Below are 13,914 nucleotides of genomic sequence, written 5' to 3'. Positions count from 1 at the left end.
GGATTGAAGTTCTAATCACCCTTTATATAGACTTAATCAATTCTTCTGTTTTCATGTCCATGCCATCCATTGTACCAAGTGCCTTTAACTCCTGATCCCTTGGTTCTTTTGGGGGCATATTTGCTGCTTTTTCTCAATATCACTGACTGTAGACATGTGGGTTTCATCTTATCCATTTGTCTCCTTCATATACATTGTAGTCTACCTTCATGCATTGATTCTTCAGGATTCAGATGTTTCCTGGTTTAATTGAAGTTTCTGTATTTTATTAATTTTCTTGTTCTGTGGTAGAAATGTTTTTATTATGTATATTAGTTTCTATTGCTGCTGTAATAAAATACCACAACCGAGTGGCTTAAAAGAGCACAGTTCTAGTGGCTAGAAAACCAAAAATCAAGGTGTTGGCAAGGCCATGCTCCCTCGGAAACCTGTAGGGGAGAATTTTCCTGGCCTCTTCTAGCTCTGGAATTTGCTGGCAATCCTTGGCATCCTTTGGTTTGTAGATGCATTGCTTCAGTCTCTGTCTCTGTTGTCACATGGCCATCTTCTCTGTGTGTCTCATTGTCTCTTCTTATAAAAGACACTAGTCATACTGGATTAGGGCCTGCTTTCATACTAACTTGATTATATATGTAAAGACCGTATTTTCAAATAAAGTCAACATTTATAGGCACTGGGGTTAGAGTTCAACACATATTTTGGGAGGGAATACAATTCAGTCCATAACACTATGTCATTTTATAATATTTGCTTTTTTATTTTTTTATTTTTATTGATATCAGAAAGGAAGGAAGAGGGAGAGAGAGATAGAAACATCAATGATGAGCGAGAATCATTGACTGGCTGCCTCCTGCACGCCCCCTACTAGGGACTGAGCCTGCAACCCGGACATGTCCCCTTGACTGGAATGGAACCCGGGACCCTTCAGTCCAGAGGCTGATGTTCTAATGTTCTATCCACTGAGCCAAACAAGCTAGGGCTAACACCATTATTTTGGATGGTAGTAAAATAAATTTTTCACATGATAAAGAAAACTGTTTGAAATTTAATTTAAAAATACTGAGAATAACTGCCTAAAATTGTGAATATCCTAAAATAAATCTTGAAATAAAATAAGTATGAAAAGTGCTCACATACAATGAGAAAAATAGCAAGAATCCATTAACAATGGGCATGAATAAAGCATCCAGATCAAAATATGAGCAAGCCTATGTTAAAAGGTTCTTTCATACATTACTTAACCCTTATAGATTGGTATATTAGTTTGACCCTTCTGGAAAGAAATCTGAAAACATATCAAATCATAAAAATATTCACTCCTTTTGGTCTTATTCATTCAACAGAAAATTGAGTACTTATTTTGTACCAGTCACTCTGCTAAGTACAAGGGATTCAGTGGCAAACAAGAAAGACGAAGTCTCAGCCTTTGCTTATACAAAAATATCATCTCTTTGGGAAAGAAGTAATATACATGAAGATGACATTGTTCATCCACTCTCTTGGTTTTTCTACTTTTAGCTCCTTAATCTCTCTTACTGATTTCTCTTCATTTTCCTAACCTATTAACATTGGAAAGCCCTGAGACTCAGTCCTTGGCCCTCTTTTTTTCTCACTTGCTTGATTGTCTCATTTAGTCTTATATCATCTATATGATGATAGTTCCCCAATTTTTTCCTCTACCCAGAATCTCTCTCTTGACCTTTAGATTCAGATATTCAGTGACCTATTCGACATCTCTAATCTTAATGAAATTATATGCTTTTATTTACCTATAGTACCTACTACGTGCCAGGTAGTACCATTGTGCTAAGTGCTAGGGATACAAAAATAAATACATACTGCCCTCAGAAAGCTTACAGTTTAATGGAGAGGTTAGATAAACCAATAGTCAGCTACAGTAGAGTCTGACAGATGCCATAGCAGAGGTTATCACAAATTGAAATTAAATTTATGTAATGAATGTACTATATATTGTGGTTAAACTAATCTTTTTAACCCACAGAGTCTTTCTTCAGTTCGTGTGGTAGTTTACATAAACTAAGTGAAGAGCCACTGATTCCTCCTCCACTTCCTCCTCGAAAAAAATTTGATCATGATACTTCAAATTCCAAGGTACTCAACAGGACTTAGGTTTGCCTCATCTCATTCAAAGTTGTAAATCTTTAAAACAGTGCTTGTCCTTCTAAAGAGTCTGTCAGTTAAAATGTGGGTACCCTTTATGGTTTTTAAACATTTGGGTTGTTTTATTTGAAAAATACTTTAAATAATTACTCATAATACTTTTTCTAAAAAAGAGACTGGGAAGATTCACAAATACTCAGAAGTACATTTTCGCTCCTGTACTAGTAGAGGTGGATATAACTTTAATATTCAAAGCATTCTTCAAATTTTAGGATGCATCAGAATCTTCTGGAAGGCTTGTTAAAAATCAGATTGCCAGAGTTTCTGATTCTGTAGGTCTGAAGTGAGGCTCAATAATTTGCATTTCTAACAAGTTCCCCACTGTTACTGCTGGTCCCTGGATCATACTTTTCAAACCATGACTCTAAGCCTCACTGGGAAAAGTAGAAGTAGGTGGCCAGAAAGCAGCAGCTGGATATTAAGTCCTCTTAACATCATGTTCTTTCATGTCTGCAAAACTATATATACTTTTCATTCACTTGCCTATTATTATAATAAAAATACATAAGTTTATGAAATGTATATACAAAGCAAGATAACCTATGGTATAATGTTCTAGGATTTCAATTAAAACATCTCATATAAAAATATTAAACTGGGGCCCTGAATTAAACTGGGAGTAATTTATTCATAAATCTGAATCAAATTAATCTATTTTGAACTCCTGGATTTAACTTGACACATAGGAATTTTCTTTCATTCATTTATTCATTTATTGTTAATCCTCACTAGAGGATATTTTTTCCATTGATTTTTTAGGAAGAGTGGATGGGAGGAGGGAGGACAGAGTGAAAGAGAAACATTGATGTGAGAGAGAGACATCAATTGATTGCCTCCCGAACCCACCCTGTTCAGGGCCAGGATCAAACCTGCAACCCAGATACATGCCCTTGGCCGGGAATCGAATCCTTGACCTTTTGGCGTGCTGGCTGACACTCTAACCACTGAGCACACCGACCAGGGCAATTCTTTTAATAACTTTTTCTTGCAGATATTTCAGGAGAATAGAAATATAATTTAATTACTTTTTTTAAAGGGAAATATGAAATCTGATGATGATCCCCCTGCTATTCCACCAAGACAACCTCCTCCTCCAAAGGTAAAACCCAGAGTTCCTGCTCCTACTGGTGCATTTGATGGGCCTCTGCATAGTCCACCTCCACCACCGCCGAGAGATCCTCTTCCTGATACTCCTCCACCAGTTCCCCTCCGGCCTCCAGAACACTTTATAAACTGTCCATTTAATCTTCAGCCACCTCCACTGGGACATCTTCACAGAGATCCAGACTGGTTCAGAGACGTTAGCACGTGTCCAAATTCACCAAACACTCCTCCTAGCACACCCTCTCCAAGAGTACCACGTCGATGCTACGTGCTCAGTTCTAGTCACAATAATCTTGCTCATCCTCAAGCTCCCCCTGTTCCACCAAGGCAGAATTCAAGCCCTCACCTACCAAAACTGCCACCAAAGACTTACAAACGGGAGCTTTCACACCCCCCATTGTATAGACTACCTTTGCTAGAAAATGCAGAAACTCCTCAATGACCTTAGCCATATGTAGTCATTGACACTGGAATGATATTTGTAAAGGTTGTTTTTTTTAATTTATTAAAAAAAAAAGGCATAGTATTTTAGTACTTTTTACAAATAATGCTCTTAAAAATGCTACTGATCAAATAAGCTTTTAAAATCGGAAAAATAAAAATACAAAAGTCCTTTGTCATTATCCTCAGGTGATCAGTAGCATTGCCTTGTCTTGGATCCTCAGTGCTGCCAAACGGCCAGTATAAAGAATTTATATTTGCACTGTAGTCTCTGCTAAAATATGGTTTAAAGTGACTGATTGCACTGAAAAGGGGTAGTGCATTTGTGGAATTTTTCAGATTTGAGTAATAGCTGCCTTTTTAAGGCAATAAATTTACACAAATATAGGAGGTGTATGGTGTTACTGATTTTTTAACTTCTTTGACCATCTTCTAGTTTTTACATTTAGGAGAATTGTGAATAACACCCATTGTTCTTAAACTTGTTAATACCATGTCTTAAATGCCAGAATTTGCTGCTAAAGACAAAAATGAAAAATAGAATGAAAATAATAGAATGCACTGTGTATTATTTAGCCAAAATGTAAACAAAAAGACTACCTAACCCCATCATAGAGGAGAAAAGGGCATGTATTTTTTCAGATGTGCCTTTTGTTTTTGCAAACTATGGTGTCTTTAGCTAATGAATTGCCTATTATTTTGGAAAACAAAGTTAATATGCCATGTATGTAGTTTTGTTTATATTGTATATTTAAAGATAATGCTAATAACCTATATAAATTTAAGTGACTCGAGGTCTATAATACAATCTGCTACTTTACTAATTGATAAATTCAAAGGAAAATTTTCTTATGGCATAGGAACCAAATACCTTGCCTTCAAAACCTAGTAACTTTCTCTATAAATCTTGTGTTAACTAAAATTTTTTTATTTTTTTTAGATTGGTAATATTTAAACCAGCAAATACTTAAAGCTTTATTAAACTTTTTAATCAGAGAAGTAGTAAAACTTTTATTTGCTATTTGGACTCCTTCCTTAAAAGTGATGAAAAAGTGTGTTTTGCTGATAATGGTATAGCAGCAGTTGTAAGGTAGCCAAAGCCACGTTGTTTATTTACTGGTCTGTGGCCTTTTATATGCTTTGTATCAGAGTGCTTAACAAGATTAATAAATCACCCCAGTCTTAATTTTTTAAAGACTTTTAAAATATGTGTTTTCAGTATAAGGAACAAGGGGGGAGATTGTTCAGTTCTGTAGAAATATTTATATACACATTATTTTCAAAGGGTTATGTACAGCTTCAATTACATAATCCCAAAGCATTTAAGTGATGTAAATTTAGAGGATAACTGTCTTGACTTCTAAACGTAATTAGCAAGCTTCTAGTAATTTTTATGAATTCAGATGAAAAATTAGGAGCATGTTGGCAATTCTTAAGCAGGATTATAGCCATCCTTGGTAAAATGGATTTAAGGCCAATAACTACGGTGTGAGTTAATCTCCAATCAGGTAAAAACATTCTGAGGTTGACTTTGTTTTTTAAAGAGCAGATTATATTACTCTCTTTGTCTGGAAAAGTGATTTAAACCGCCTGTTCATTAAGCCAGACTTGTAATTTAGGGCAGTGAGACCATCCAGGATGCAGGGGAAGCTGGCAGCCCAGCGCTGGGCCACGCCCAGGTAACGCTGCCTTGCGGGCTTTGTGCCTTTGCTGGTAACGCGAGGCTCCAATTCCGCCACTAGGAGGCGCGGGGCCCCTCGAGAGGCGGGGCCTCAGGGGGGGGGGAATGCGCGTGGGCGTGACGTCACTTCATGCGCCGCATTCTGTTGCCGGGCAGCCATGGAGGCTGCTCTGGAGTCCTCGGCGGAGGACCCACTGGGGAACTTTGTGCGAGTTTTGGAGAAGAGAGATGGCACGGCGTTACGACTGCAGCAGTATGGCTCCGGCGGCGTGGGCTGCGTGGTCTGGGACGCTGCCATTGTTCTTTCTAAATACCTGGAGACGCCCGGGTTCGCCGGCGACGGGGCCCACGCGTTGCGCCGGCGGTCGGTGCTGGAGCTGGGCGCCGGCACCGGGGCCGTGGGGCTCATGGCCGCGACCCTCGGGTAAGCGCTGGCGGGAGGGGCGCTTCTTGGTTTGGGAAACTGATTGCTGGCTTTCCACCGGGTGCCTACGTCTCAGTCGACGTTATTTTATAGGGCAGATGTTGTAGTCACCGATCTTGAGGAATTGCAAGACTTGCTGAAGATGAATATTAATATAAACAAGCATCTTGTCACTGGTTCTGTTCAAGCCAAGGTACTGAAATGGTTTGTATGGCCTTCCGGCTTGTTTTAATAACGATTTGTAGTTTGCTTTAAATTGCATTTTACTAAAAGCATGGCTAATAGAAAGGGGATCTTCCGGGTCTTGTTTTTCAAACAAGAATATTTTTAATTATTAAAGTAACAGTTAAAACATTTGGTTGGCATTTTTAAGGGGGGAAGAAATAGAAGACTTTCCTTCTCCGCCAGACTACATACTGATGGCCGACTGCATATACTACGAAGAGGTAAATATTCAGAGAGAAGTCTGTTTAGAAGATGTACCGTATTTCCTAGATTCTAGAGCACACATCTCTTCACATTTTAGGATATCTGAATTCAGGATATTTGTCCTATAGTTAATGACACAGTAAAGAGAAATTAAGGTCACCAGGGAATACTGATTATCATATAGGCCTGATTATCATATAGGCCTCTGAATCATGTTGAGAAAAGTGTTATGTACATTTTACTAGAGACTTCTGTAAAGTCTTAAAAGGATTTTGCCATTTGGATCTAAGATTATTATTTTTTGTTACTTAGCTCTTCCTAGTGAACATGTTAAGCAAGACACTGAGAATTAAATTGCATTGTAAGGAATTCATTGTTCTGTGGCAAGATTTATTAGACTCAGAATGATTTCTAAAAATTACCTATTTGTGCAAATTGTAGACATCACTCTTTTTTTTTTTTAAATAATGAACATTTAATCAACTTATGTTCAGGTTAAGTCAGACTTGCTTTTGTAGGTAAATTGTTGATTATTTAAATCCCAAGTTAAATAATTAAATTTTTAAGAGAAGTCAATTCCATTTGTTTTCCCATGGGATCTTGAAAATGCAATTATTTGAATCCTTCTTTTAGAAACTGAAGTCAATACATGGTTAAGAGGAGTTTACTAAAAAAAAAAAAGTTTACTAATCATTAGTTAGAGTCTTAACTACTTGTACTTTGTTGGATTGATTCAAAGATGGGTAAATTGTAGGGGAGATAATAATTATTGCTCCACCTTCCTTACCCCCCTTTCACAGTAAAAATACAAAATTTTTTATAAACAAAAATTTTATTTTTTTTTTGAACAGTCTTTGGAGCCGCTGTTGAAAACTCTAAAAGATCTCAGTGGATCTGAGACTTGTATTATATGTTGTTACGAACAGCGAACAATGGGGAAAAACCCAGAAATTGAGAAAAAATATTTTGAGGTGGGTACTGTACTACATCTATCTTTGTAGTGATTATCCTTCAGGGAACCTATGTATGACTGTGAGTAAGTATATTACGGTAATTTTGAGTCAGGAAAACATTCTGGTTGTAGGAACCCAAAGAGGATTCTTACCAGCCCATCATTCTTCTAAGCCCCCTCCACTTTTTTTATCTTTTTTGATCCTTTATTTCTTTTTATTTTCTAATTAGTGATCTAATATATAAAAAACAATGTAAAATAATAGTAGTGATGCCCTTGTTTTTTCTGAGAAAGTTTATAATGTTTCCCTTATTTAAACATGCTGGCTTTGGGGAACATATTTACCTTATATTATTATATTATATTATATTATATTATATTATATTATATTATATTATTATTATATTATATTATATATGTGAATACATCATGGAAACCTGGTATGTTTTTAATTCTGTGTTTACCTCTACTTTTTTGTGAAAGCTTTAACCAACATAATCTTATGTTTGATTTTGTTTCGTTTTTTAACATAAAAACTCATGCTCAGTGGTTAGAACGTCGGCCCGTGAACAGGAGAGTTGCAGGTTCAATTCCAGTCAAGGGCACATACCTTGGTTGCAGGCTCGGATGCCCAACCTAGTCAGGGCGAGTGCAGGAAGCAACCAATTGATGTGTCTCACCCAAACATTTATTCATTTAATTATTTACTTTTTAATCCTCATCCGAGGATATGTCCATTGAATTTAGAGGTGGTGAGAGGGAAACATTCATGAGAGAGAAGCATCGGTTGATTACCTCTCATACATACCCTGACCGTGAATCAAACCCACAACTTAGGTATGTGCCCGGACCAGGAATCAAACCTTCAACCTTTTTGGTGTATAGGACAACACTCCAACCAATTAAGCCACTCAGCCGGGCCCAATCCCTTTTTATGCACAAAAATCCATCACATTACAAGTGACTTCTCTTGGTTCATACAGGGGTGGGCAAAAGTGAGTTTATAGTTGTTCATATGGAAAATAATACAATAATGAATAAATAATAATAGAAGAATAAACTCTGGCCCTGGCTGGTGTGGCTCAGGTGGTTGGGCGGTGTCCTGTGCACTGGAAGATTGCTGGTTCAATTCCCAGTCAGGACACAGACCAGGTTTCCGGCTCTATCCCTGGTAGCGGGTATATAGGAGGCAGCTGAATGATGTTTCTCTCCCTCTCCCTTCATCTCTCTCTGAAAATCAATTTTTTAAAAATCTATAAAAAAAAGAATAAACTGTTTTGCGTAATCACAGTTGTAAACCTACTTTTGCCCACCCCTGTATAAATAGCCCTGCAGTTTTATCCACTGAAAGGACTAATTTGGTTAAATGAGAAAACAAATATATGACTCTGCTTCAGATATATGTTGAAATGTTTTTACTTTTATGTGGGGTTTTTTAAATATATTTTTTTATTTCAGAGAGAAATGGAGAGGGAGAGATAGATAGAAACATCAAATGTTGAGAGAGAATCATCCTGATGGCGAATTGAACCCTGACCTCCTGGTTCATAGGTGGACATTCAACCACTGAGCCACCGCCCGGCTGGGCTATTTTTATGTTTTTCTTAAATGTGAGGAATGTTAATGAACTCTTGAAACTATCATTGAAAGTTTTGTATTGTTAAACAGTTCCAATTGAGTTAAAATATGTAAGATACATAAAATATGTAAAATGCTTTTGTAAATGGAATTACACTATGTGGCTTTCTGAGTCTGACTTCTGTCACTCAGGACAGTGTTTTTTAAGGTTCAGCTCAAGTGCTCAACTCAGTTTTTCATGTACATACACACAAGTAATCACTACCCAGCATAAGGACATGGAACATTTTCACAGCCTCAAAGGGCTCCCAGTGTGCCCCTTCCCAGTCAGTACTCCACCATTCTGACTTCTCTCACCACAGGACAGTTCATATTATTGAATTTGAAGTATATCTCTTTTAAATTTATAGCTCCTTCAACTAGATTTTGACTTTGAAAAAATTCCTTTGGAAAAGCATGATGAAGAATATCGAAGTGAAGATATTCATATTTTATACTTCAGAAAGAAAAAATCGGTAAATACTGTACATTCCTGGCTCTTTATCCTCTGAGGAGGTTTGTTTAGCTGGACGCTGTCTCTCAGCTTATAGGTGGTGTGGATGTTGATTTTGATGTGGGGAAATAGTATGATGATTTACTGGACTCAGGCACTCACTCTCAAATATTACGATCACTTTACCTGGCCTCAGGTTCTTCCTCTAAAATAAGGCAGGCTTCTTCTTTAAAGGTCCTGTCCAGCTGTAAATTATATTGCTTTAAAATCGGGCATTACCTCAGACAGGAAACTTAGCTATTTATAAGTTTCTGGTATCTTTTATTAGAGATTTTAAAATGCCAGCTCTGACCTTTGTGAACTTTATTCAACCATTCAGAATTTTTTAATAGTCAAAGTAAGACATAGCAACCTTTCCCTGGTGGTTTAGTGGCTAGGATTTGGCACTTTCACCACTGCAGCTCAGGTTTAATTCCTGGTCAGGAAAGTTATATGTCGAATCACTATGTTGTACACCTGAAACTAATATAATACTTATGTCATCTACACTTTAATAAAGAAAAAAATTTTTAAAGTAAAATATAACAAGACAGATCTGTCCGATAATGAGAAAATCACTGTTTTATGTATATTCCCCTTTTGCTGCTTCCTTTACTTCTTTCATGATGAAGTTTTCTGATTGTGTAAATTCTAGTCAAAAGCAAATAACTTGTATTTTTGAGATCAATATTAGATGTTAGGACTATAATGTAAGAGGATTGGTGGGATTAGTAATTCAAATCAACAAACTTACGTGGCACGATGCTGGAGATACAAAGATAAAAAATGGTTTATGCCTTAAGAAGAGTCCATTTTATTTTTTTAAAATTTATTTATTAATTAAGGTATTACATGTGTCCTTATTCCCCCATTCCCCGCCCCTCCAACCCTCCCATTCATGCCCTTATCCCCCTGTTGTCTGTGTCCATTGGTTAGGCTTATATGCATGCATACAAGTCCTTTGGTTTATCTCTCTCCCTTACCCCCATCCTCCCCTACCTTCCCTTAGGTTAGTTGAAGTTGTGTAGTTTTAAAAGTAGAATTTTTTTTGAGGCATAATGATTTTGTTTTCTAAATATAAAGGCTTTAATTTGGCAGAGAATAATTCCTTTTTAAGAAATTGATATAATTCATGTACCATAAAATTACCCTTTTAAAGTGGTTTTTAGTATATTCACAGAGTTGCACAACCATCACCACTTTCTAATTTTTTAAAAATATATTTTTATTGATTTCAGAGAGAAAGAGAGAAACATCAATGATGAGAGAGAATCATTGATGGGCTGCCTCCTGCATACCCCCTACTGGGGACGGAGCCCACAGCCCGGGCATGTGCCCTGACTGGGAATCAAACCGTGACCTCCTGGTTCACAGGTCGACACTCAACCACTGAGCCATGCCAGCCAGACACCACTTTCTAATTTTAAGCATTTTCATTACCCCAAAAAGAAACCCCGTATTCGTTAGTGGTCACTTCCTGTTTCTGCCATCCCCAGCACCTAATTTGTGGTTACAAATCTACTTTCTGTCTCTGGATTTGCATATTCTGACCATTTCATATACAGGTATCCCTTGCTTTCAGAAAGTTCACGTTATGCCATTTTGCTTTTACAAAAGACCTATAATCGTATGGTAATGGCTTCTATAAAAGCGAACATTCTCTTTGGATTTCTTTTGCTTAGTGAAAATGAGTACTAAGGTAGTCTTCCGTAAAAGTGAAGTGGCATAATGCAAAAGCAGGGATACTTTTCACTTTATTGCCATTTCAGCTCATAAAAGGTTTCATAGGAATGTGCAGGGGACACTAGTAAATGGAATCATACCCTATGTGGCTTCCTGGGTCTGACTTCTTTCACTCAGGATGATGTTTTTAAGGTTCACCTATATTGTAGCACACATCAGCACTTAACTCCCTTTTTATAGTTGAATAATATTTCTTTGTATGGACATACAATACCTTATCCATCTGTTCACCAGTTAAAAGGCCTTTTAGTATCTTTCACTTTTTGGCTCCAATGAATGTTGCTATGAATATGCATGTAAACATTTCTGTATGACATGTTTTCAAATCTCTTGGGTATGTTCCTCAAATAGAATTGCCAGGTCTTATGGGAACTCTGTTTAACTTTTTGGAATTGCCAAACTATTCCAATGCTACTAAAATGTTTTATGTTTCTACCGGCAATGTGTGAGGGTCCCAGTTCTCCACATCCTCACCAATACTTGTCATTGTCCATCTTTTTTATTATAGCCATGTTAGTAGGTATGAAGAAATTATAATTGTTGAATGTATCTGTTTTTTTCTTTGGTTACTTGTGCTTTAGGTATCAGCAAAGAATCATCTCTAAACATTATCCATGATGGTTCATTTGAATTGCATTTAGCCATTACTAGGCATATTACCTAGTATTAAGTACCCAGCAAATACTTCATTTGTAATAATTCATTCTGTAAAGTTTCTGTTTTTGTTTTGTTTTTTCTTATAGAAATTTCCATCGTGAAATCTTTAGTTATCTTACCCAAGCCTCTAACAACCTGGGTAAGCTAAAGATGTGAATGGAGCATGGGAAGATTGTGTTCACAGATTTTTCCAGCATGTCTTTAGAGATCTGATATAGACAACCACCATCATGGGCTGCCTGCAAAACAGAAAATGACTGCCGGTCTGCCAGTTAATGGGCCTGAAAACCAACTTAGTTTACTTTTAGCTCAGTATCAAGTTCTGCTTAAAAGAAACATTGTGTATTAGTCACTCCTCAAAAATAGGTATTGAGGTTAGCCTAAAGTCTGCCAAAAATAAACAATGAAGCTTCATGGTTGACTTAGCTTCGGAAATAGATAAATTGATCCAGTTTCTAAAGAGAAATATATATTGCTATAATAAAGTTTAAATTCAAATCAGTAAATTTTAGTTTGTCTTCAAGATAGGTAAATTTAAAAGGTTTTCATTTTAACATAATTATGCAGTGGTTTTTATCATGTATCTTCCACTTTGTTGCTTTTAAGATAGCTTTACTACTTAAATGTTCTTTCACGTTAAAAAAAGCCCCAAAATATTTTGTATAGTTACATTGGCCAACGTTTTATTCTGTTCCTCCACCATACATGTCTACATGAGGTAGTAAATTATACTGTAGTGAGTTAGTAAGAATGAAAGTTAAGAAATCATGAGATTAGAAGGGGGGTTGGAATGAAAATAAAAAGTCCATTTTCAGGCTGGTTGACTTTTCTCATATATATCTTCCAATAAAAAGTGGCTAAAAATCACTGATGTTTACTTATTTACACAAAACAGACATTTTTAAATAACTGCAAATGTAATTCTGTATACATTTAGCAAATGGTTTTGATTCTGTGTAGTCTTTTTATGTTATGATAATCATCTGCTTGCAGACTGGTCTGTCAAGAACTTAAGTCTCGCCAGTTATAAAGAATAATGATAAACTATAGAATTCTGGTACTTACAGGCATTGGTGCTAGGTGGCACATTTTGTGTATTAAAATATTCTTGCCCTGGCCGATTTTGTTCAGTGGTTAGAGTGTCGGTCCACAGACTGCAGGGTTGTGGGTTCAATTCCCAGTCAAGGACACATACTTCCCCAGCCCCAGTAGGAGGCAACCAATCAATGTGTCTCTCATGTCGATGTTTTTCTCTCCTCCTTCCACTCTCTTTGAAATCAATGGAAAAAATATCCTCAGTTGAGGATTAAAAAAATAATAAAAATAAAATAATTATTCTTTCTGAGATCCTGTGATATTTTTTTTCATGCTTCAGAAATGGCTTTGAAGAAAATGAACATCTAAAGCAGATAACTGCTTTCCAGAAAGACAAAAGCAGCCCTCTGTAGAGAAATTAAGGATTAATATCACGAGAACAATTTTTCCTTCAGGCTTACTTTAGTCTTTAGTTTGTTTTACTGTTCTTTTTCGAATACTTTGTTCATCCTGCCCTTAGCATTTTATTAAGCAGTTAGATAACCTAAATATGTGATACTTTGTTGCAGAGAGCACCAGTTATTAGTGAAGTCTTAGGACTAATGACCACTTTCTAGCTTGTTCCATAACATTATGGAACTTGTAAAACTAAGTTTGATATTGACCAGCTGTAGTAGGGCTCCCAGATTCCTCAGATCCTTTTTCACCCTCCTCTCCTTTTCATTATACTCAGGATATAAGGTCTACCTGTGGGTCTTTGGCCTAAAGTGCCCCTTGACATTCCTATATAAAAGCCCAGCTCCTTTAACTCAGACAGGTGTACCTTACACTCCAAAACTTCCTGGAGGAGTCAGGCTGAAGTCGACCTCTATTCAGCTTGGCCAGAATCACTTGTGTGTTCTTCCTCCCCTTCCCATCCTATTCCCAGTCATTTACTTAACATCTTAAGTCGTTTGCATCCATCCATCACTGTTTCTGGGGAACTGACCTAAGTGTCTAACTGTAGAGTTAGAGTAATTTGTAACAAAGTCAAGTGGGATTTTTCCCTATTCTGGAATAAGGCCAAAGTGGAAGTTAAAAGTTACCAGGTCCCCACGTTCTACAATCAGAGAACTACCAGTGGTTAGGACCAGTGAGCACTGCAGGACTTACTGAAA

The 13,914-nt window shown here is 36.8% G+C and overlaps 2 protein-coding genes across 4 annotated transcripts in view; both read left to right on the top strand.

Annotated features, from left to right (window-relative positions):
- Nucleotides 1-4,911, top strand: part of SOS2 (SOS Ras/Rho guanine nucleotide exchange factor 2) — a 109,956-nt gene extending 105,045 nt beyond the window's left edge. Inside the window, exons 22-23 of the mRNA XM_079768413.1 lie at nucleotides 2,003-2,112; nucleotides 3,218-4,911. Coding sequence (XP_079624539.1) covers nucleotides 2,003-2,112; nucleotides 3,218-3,727 — 620 coding nt within the window. The 3' untranslated portion in view covers nucleotides 3,728-4,911. The remainder of the gene's footprint in view (nucleotides 1-2,002; nucleotides 2,113-3,217) is intronic.
- A 191-nt stretch (nucleotides 4,912-5,102) lies between these two features.
- On the top strand, nucleotides 5,103-13,067 carry VCPKMT (valosin containing protein lysine methyltransferase). 3 transcript variants are annotated; one of them, XM_079768420.1, is made up of 6 exons: nucleotides 5,103-5,831; nucleotides 5,925-6,035; nucleotides 6,205-6,277; nucleotides 7,112-7,231; nucleotides 9,201-9,305; nucleotides 11,809-13,067. In XM_079768420.1, exons 1-6 carry the CDS (start codon nucleotides 5,566-5,568, stop codon nucleotides 11,821-11,823), a joined length of 690 nt encoding a protein of 229 aa, XP_079624546.1. In that variant the 5' UTR covers nucleotides 5,103-5,565; the 3' UTR covers nucleotides 11,824-13,067. The 3 variants fall into 3 exon arrangements, with proteins under 3 accessions (XP_079624546.1, XP_079624547.1, XP_079624548.1); XM_079768421.1 differs by lacking the exon at nucleotides 6,205-6,277 and having other exon boundaries at nucleotides 5,925-6,024; XM_079768422.1 differs by lacking the exon at nucleotides 9,201-9,305.
- Nucleotides 13,068-13,914: the final 847 nt, after the last annotated feature.

The sequence above is a fragment of the Cnephaeus nilssonii genome (assembly GCF_951640355.1).
Source record: "Cnephaeus nilssonii genome assembly, chromosome: 4".
Classification (NCBI taxonomy): Eukaryota; Metazoa; Chordata; class Mammalia; order Chiroptera; family Vespertilionidae; genus Cnephaeus; species Cnephaeus nilssonii.
Note: the sequence above shows the minus strand (reverse complement) of the source record. Positions and strands in the feature narration are given on the sequence as shown.